General features: G+C 43.5%; 1 protein-coding gene across 1 annotated transcript; it reads right to left on the minus strand.

Moving 5' to 3' along the window:
* Positions 1-443: 443 nt before the first annotated feature.
* On the minus strand, positions 444-1,882 carry LOC141627819 (uncharacterized). Its single transcript, XM_074441034.1, has 3 exons — positions 1,616-1,882; positions 1,013-1,346; positions 444-910 (listed from the first exon to the last, which is right to left on the minus strand). The coding sequence occupies exons 1-3, from the start codon at positions 1,880-1,882 to the stop codon at positions 444-446; spliced, it is 1,068 nt and encodes a 355-aa protein (XP_074297135.1).
* Between the last annotated feature and the right edge of the window lie 5,808 nt (positions 1,883-7,690).

Here is a 7,690-nt window from a genome sequence, read left to right on the forward strand (position 1 = left end):
GAGGTTCTAATTTGAACCTTGTTCATCCATTGTTGGAAAGCTCAAGAACTAACAAGAAGGAGATCTTGTTGGTGCCCAAATGGCCGAAAATAAGATGGTGAGAAATTGATTTTTCCATCTCCTTTTATTAAGTTTGCATGCATAAGATCTTGTATTTATTTTATGACCAAATAAATTAATTCATATATGAGTATGTAAATTAATGAGATTAATGAATCCAACAGTTTACTAGACGTTGGTAGCTCGAACCGACATTTTTAAGACCAAAGGGCATTACGTTGTAGTAGTATATACCCCATTCTGATATGAATGCCGTTTTCTCTTGGTCCCCTGGGTACATCTTGATCTGGTTGTAAACACTCTTGGCATCCAGGAAAGTGAGCATTTCATGCCCAGCTGTGGCATACGCCATTACATAGATATGCGGAAGTGGAAAAGGGTCCTTAGGGCAAGTTTTTTTCAAGTCTGTGAAGTCTACACAAACTCTCCACTTCCCATGTGTTGTAGGTTGATGAGTGCTCGATAACCAGGTACCTTACCAACTTGTTGACCCTTTTTATATAGGCCAAGATAGTTATCTCTCCTATTGAATGCGTCGTCTCGCCGCAGAATCCCACTAGTGGTACAGATTTGTTTGCCAGGTTCTCCTTATTGAAGCCCATTAACTTATGAGTTTCAAACATGATGAGGTTCACAGAGCTTCCGGTATCCACCAGGACTTTTATTACAGTGTAGTTTCCGATAGACAATGTTATGATTAAGGCATCGTGGTGCTGTTCTGTCTTGTTCTGTCCGTCTGCCTCGTCGAATGTGATGGTTGGCAGATCACTCTGGCTTACTCTGAATGACACTTTTGGAGGATCCCCTTTACCTTCTGTGGCCCGTCTCTTGACCGCAGAATAAGTTAACCCTGATAATTCAGATCCACTTGTTATCACGTTAATAATCTTGGTGCAGATTTGTGGGGTAGAGAGAAGCACCTAATTTGTTGTTTCCCTCTTATCTTGCCTACCCACACGTGGTAATAGGTGGTCCAAATTCTCTTTCCGTAGCTGAAACTTGATTTCCTTTCGGAGCATAAAGCAATATTCAATTTTGTGCCCTATATCCTGGTGATATTTGCACTTCTTGATGCGGTATCTATCTTCATTTGGCCTCTCTTCTGTTGGTGGTTTAGGCCACCTCACTTGGTCGCCTAAGTCCCTTAATGCTTTTAGCAAGCCCTCGATACTTGTAGTGAACCCATATTCAGCCAACCTGGGTGGATACTTTGAACTATCCCCCTGCTGCGACTTTTCTGCTACCTTGATGATGTTGGGTCTGCTGTACGACTTGGTTTTTTTCTCCTAGTTTTTTGTGGGAATTTTTCTGCTTGTTCAATCGTGGAATAGCATCCCTTTTCTGGACAAGATATCCACTTCCAGCCTTAGCGCTGCTGCACTTACTCGAATCTTTCACAGGGGTGCATAGTTAGCTCTTTGTATAAATCTGAATCCTTGTCCAATCTCTGCCGAAAATCATTAATGGTTGTGGATGTGTCGCTGCCTCGTATTGCCACTTTTTCCGCGTTGAATCTTGTAACATAATCCTTAATTGATTCCCTAATCTCTTATACGATCTTGTAAATATCGCTAGGCTGCTTTAGAGTAACTCCGCCGCTCATAAACTGCTGATTAAAGGCATTATCCAGATCAGCGAATGAGGATATAGATATGTTAGGGAGGCTAATAAACCACTGTAATTCTGGCCCCGATAATGTCGACCCAAATCCCTTGCACATGCAGGCCTCCTTGGATGCCCCCGCTGCTGTTGTAACTATCATTTTCTGGTTATACTGGCTTATGTGATCGCATGGATCTGCGGCCCCATCGAAGAGAGCCATTGAGGGACGCTAAATCCCTTGGGCAAGGCTACAGTTGCTATGGCGTCTGTGAAGGGTTAATCGGCGTAACTATCTAGTGTTGCCATCTCCATAGGGGGTGGCATTCCTGGGATCCTCCTGAGGATACTGCGTAACTCCTGGTACTGCTGCTCTATATAGGCTTCTCTGCCTGATGGCTACCCCTGCCCCAGTGGCTGCTTATACTGGGTTCCGACTTGGTTCTAGCGTCAGATTACCAGTGTTGCAGGTAATTAAGGTGTTTCCAGTCCTGCACTGCTTACCTATGCATATTCTGGCCTATGCGATACTGGCTCCGCGACTAATGAAACTGCTGATCCCAGCCGACTCTTTAAATTCTGCCGGGTCCTCACGCATGCGCTAGAGAGAGGGTCAGGGTAAAAGAAACGGTCTAAAGGCAATACGTGACACGAGTGTTGGTTCCTGGTGCACTGGTTCCGGATCCGGCGTTAGTGCCCCCAACCCTATAGGGATCAGGCCTCTATTCTGCCGTGGCGTTGCTCCCATATGCAGCCGTGTTACCACATCTTGGGGTAACAGCCGATTCTGCCTTCTGCCAGCATCTCCTGCTGGCGCATTCTTGGGTCCTGTGCCCAGCGTCCAGTTTACTGGATCATCATTCTAGTATCGCAATTCATCGATCTGTGGTCTAAGTAAGTTGTTATCCGCTTCCATCTGTGCTCTCATACTTCTATTCTCGCTTTGCATAGTCCTGATAGTCCTTGTGTGTGGGACTCTGAGGTGCCTGGTCCTGAGGCTGAGCTGCGCATCCCAATTTTTGCTTTCCTTGGCTGGTACTTGCATCTTTTGCCTCTTTTGTCAGAGCCGACTGCACGGTCTGCGCTTTCCCTGCCTCTGTTGGGGTCGCTGCTATCTGTGGATTGGCACTTTGCTTCGTTACTGGTATTTAAGCTAATCCTGGCGCAGTAACAGCGAACAGTGGTTGCGTCTGCGTTGTGCGGTTTGCTTCAGCAGGCGGCGGTTGTGCTCGTGCCGTAGGTGCTCCTTCTGTCTTCCCTGAGTTTGCTGCCATGTTTCCTGACATCTTACTATCTGCGTATACTAAAAAATAGACCACTATGCCCCACGGTGAGCGCTAACCTGTTTTGGTATATTTCTACCAAATTGTACACCCCCATATACCAAGGATCCTAAACAAGACCTTCCCTAGCATATAAGGGAGTTACCATCTCGGTTGCATGAGGACAGTAATAATCAAACGTCGATAAAAGAACGTTTAAGTTATATTACAAATGATTAACAAAACTAACGTTATAGAAGATACAACTCAAAACCACTATCAGCTACGTGAACTACTTCTGTCGTGACATGTGATAGACTCATCCTGCCAAGCACCTAGCTATGATCCAGATCACAACCAGCTAAGACTGACTGCTCACCATAGTGGATCACGGAAGACACAAAACGAACAAACAACAAAACAAAACCACACAAGGTCAGCAATTGAGGGAGCAAACATACAAAAATAGACACAACACATGCACAAGAACAAACACACACCACATCTCCTCCAACCAACCACCATCACTGACTGTCCATTGGACCAGCCCTGCCAGTGGGAGACCGCAACCGTTCCCTCCTAAGCCCCGCTCATCTATCCGAGCGATAAACCCATGTCCATTAATGTGAACTTCCCCTCCTGAGGCGGGTTCCATGGAGGGCGAACTCAGGGCGTGAAGCCACTCCCGCAAGTGACTCCACTTAGCTCAGGGCGCACCTCGAGAACCACAGACAAACAATCACAATCAGCTGTATCACAACAACGATTATCAAAACAACACAAGTTCAACCAACTACTACAACCAATCATGAATACTGACACTAAATTAACCAAACAACATCCACAGACACTCTAGACAATCAAAAGTACTGAGTAGGCGAACCTACCTTTAACAAACCGCAGCGACCCCGCGTCCAACCAAAAGATACCAATCAATCAAGCAAAACACCTATACCAACAATACAACCATCTATCACAATTACTACCAACCTAACTGAAAACAACGATGATGATGATGATGACGATATTATACCTATACATAGCAAACCGGCGTCAAGACCGCTACCCGACTCATGCATCCCATCCCCCATGGTGTAAGCATCCTCAAGGACCTCAAGAGCAAGGATTATGGAGAAGGAGAAGGAAGGTGACGGCATCTAGGTTTAGAAAGAAGGTGCGAAAATGATTTGAGGTTTCATGATTATTGATTTATAAATCCCCGCTGCAAACTCGTTACTGAATCGAGTAACTAACTTACTCGATCGAGTGACCCCTACTCGATCAAGCTCCCAAGCTACTCGATTGAGTAGCCTCAACTAGATCGAATCCCATACAAACCACAGCTCACATCGTCACAACACATCACTCATAAGGCTTCCGTAGGTCAAGATAGGTGTCTAAGGTCGGTCAACATCGTTCTACGGGTCCCTAAAGGGCGGGTATTACAGTCTTCCCCCCCCCCCTTTAAAAGAACTTCGTCCCCGAAGTTCGACTCATCCTCACCCGCGACACAAGAAAAAAGAACCAAGGTCAACACCACCATTTACCCGACACAGGTCAACATTGTCCTTTAAGAATACCATCCCCATATGTATGATCATCAAACATCGTCATCACCTACCTTAGCACATAATACACAACACGACTCCCAGTGAATCACCAATTTCCTTTTGAATAACCGAACACACATTGTCCCCAAGAACGACTAACTCGACTATCTCTTGCACTTACCACATAATATTACTCAAATATAAACCAGCGCAACTATCAGAGTATTCCTTTATCAATTTCTTGCCAACATCTAACAGTTACAAATCACTCAAAACACGGTCCTACTACTAATTCACAACACAAATTATTCATTCCACTCTATTACTGATGCGTGTCTAAAATATGATGGTTTACACCCTCTTTTACACGCATTTCAAAGCTCAAATGTGTAGTTTATGCTACTATTTTCCCTATTTTCGTCTACTTTCGTTTTTTGTGTGTAATATTGCAGAAATGTGAAGAATCCAGCGGAAATGAGCCGAATTCATCCCCGAGTATTTATCATAGGACCTGACATGAAGTAGTGACTCGAGAGATGAACTTGGTGCGCGTTTCAAGGCCTAAAAGATAGCAAAAACATGGTTGCGTACAAGTTGCAAAGCTTAAACAAGCGAAGAAGTGCTTTCGACATTTCAGCCTTATTCAGATGGCTATATCTCAAGTTCTAGAGCAGATATTAGATTGATTCCACTTGGAGTGAAAGCTTATTCTCTTAGATTTCCAATGCCGCGTAGAACGCTTGATTTGACCAAGTAACGAAGAAATGGCATCTATTTTAAGATCAGTGCGCGCTGTAGGAATTGTCAGAATGCATTACTGTACAGCGCCGACGGTCGATCGACTGGTCCCAGTGGTCGATCGACCACTCCACGACCCTGACGCGCAGAATTACAACGAGACTAAGAAGCCCATATGTAATTAGGTTTTTAGGAAATAAGAGTTGCGTGGTATCTTATATATAACGTGACTATGATTCAGTTTGAGGGGGATATCAGAGACATTAGGTCTCGGTTTTAGCATAGTTTACATTCAATTCAAATACTTTAGTTTCTCAATAAAGTTCACTATTTTGCATCTGGATTTCCTTTCTGCCTTCAGTTTCGGTATTTCTCAATCATAATTTCAGTCTTTAACTTTATTATCTTTGTAGTTAGAATTGCTCGATTAGTTCCCTTAAGCCCTAATTTTCTTTATTGCGAATTTACTGTTAAATCATTTTAATCATGCTTTCGTTTACTATTTTAATTGCTTTCGTAGTTGTAGTTAGAATTATTATGAGTAGCTAAGTACCCTTTGCTAAGATGTAGGGGATCTATGGCGTAGATGGCATTAGAATAGATGACCCCGAATTAGGTCTTGGTCGATCGACTGAGCCGGTTTGTCGATCGACTGGGGTAGCTGGTCGATCGACCGACTTCGTGTCTGATTAGCACCGTTGGATTCGTTAAGTGCAATATTTAACAATGAGACCGAGAGGAGACTTGTTAGATGCTTAGTTTTGATCAACCCGTAGATCGAGAGATAGGGAAGGGCATTAATTAATGAATTAAGACGACTAAATTGCTTAGATCGAAAGATAAGTGATTTAGGCTTAGGAATCACTTTTCAGGGCGAGAGCTAGTATTAGTGAGACTTAGGGACTGGTAGCATAGGCCGAAAGGAGCTACTAGTTAACTTGGACCGAGAGGAGTTGTTTTACCCATCCTGCATGACTGTATTTCGGACTTACCTAGGATTATGTGCCAGCACAGCTATAGTGAACCGACCGTCTTAGCATTTCTTTTATCATAGTTTACATCTTTTGCTACTATTATTGTTTATTTAGTTTATGTTATTAGATTTAGTTATAATTCACATCAAAACCCCCCTCACTGTTACCGTTAGACTAAAATTAAAAGCAACTATAATCTCCCTACCTCCCTGCAGATCGACCCTGTTACCACTAACTTCTATTAGTTCTAATAGGTTTTATAAATATTATTTTTGGTGTACACAACGACAGGCATCAAATTTTGGCGCCGTTGTCGGGGAGGCAGCGCTAATTTTTAGTTGTTTTTAATTTTAGTTTATTTTGGTCTCAGGGAACATCAGTTCCTTGAGAGAGTTTTACGTTTCTTGTAGTTTTCTCTAATCTGCAGGTCATTTCGGTCCTGATGGATATCGATATAGTTGCAAGAATAGCTGCCCTAAGCTCCAGAATCGGTAATTATGAGACGCAGCAAGCTTTTCAGAGAATACAGACGAAGAATTCTGTCTCCAGTTCTCCCTTCCTGTGTAGAAGATGCGGTGTAGAGGGACACATAGCTGATAACTGTATTAGCCCTACGGAGTCGATGCTTTCTTTCCGACAATATAAGCAAGCCAATGCATATTATTACACTCCTACTTCACAGCATCAACCATACATGCCGCCTTTTGAGATTCAGCCGCCTATTCCTCCGCAACAACAACCGTCAAATAACGAGGTTGTGGAGATGAAAGCTCTAATGCAAAAGTTGATAGCTGAATTTGCTAAGAGTAGTGAAGAATATGCAGCATCAACTAAGTCGATACAGTCTCGAATAACCGAACTTTCCTTTCAGCAAAATCAACACATGGAGCCCGTGTGTGCTATGCGTCTCCGGAGTGGGTCTACTCTTGATGGGGCCACTATGGTGGAAGACGGTTATGAAAAGATGGTTGAAAAAGGGAAGAAAAATAAAGTCGAGAAGAAGGCAATCAGCAAGTGTATATGTCGATCGAATGGCACACCTGGTCGATCGACTGATACAGGTGAACAGTGGCGAATTGAAAATAAGTCAGAAGCTTTGAACAACAGCAAAGCCGAGCGATCGACCGGCCACCCTAGTCGATCGACCAGCTACAGTGCAGCACCAGTACCTGACTCTGAGGATGTCAGTCGATCGACCGACCCCAATGGTCGATCGACTGACATCGCTGCTGATGTGGTCAATGGTTTATATTTGAGACGATCTGAAGAGGGTTCAAGCTATAACAAAGACAAGGTGATCGATTTTCGGCCCAAGTCCAATAATGCTGGGATGAGAGATAATGAGGAGAGGGCTAAGTTACTTTTGCAAGCCCCATATCAAGAGAGGCTGGTACCAACGAAGGATGAGGTATATTTTGAAAAATTTAAAAATTTCATTCATAGTCTTAGTGTGCAAGTACCTTTTCTTGAGTTGGTAAATCAAGTTCCCGCTTATATGAAATTCATG

This window comes from Silene latifolia, chromosome Y (assembly GCF_048544455.1).
Source record: "Silene latifolia isolate original U9 population chromosome Y, ASM4854445v1, whole genome shotgun sequence".
NCBI classification, from domain to species: domain Eukaryota; kingdom Viridiplantae; phylum Streptophyta; class Magnoliopsida; order Caryophyllales; family Caryophyllaceae; genus Silene; species Silene latifolia.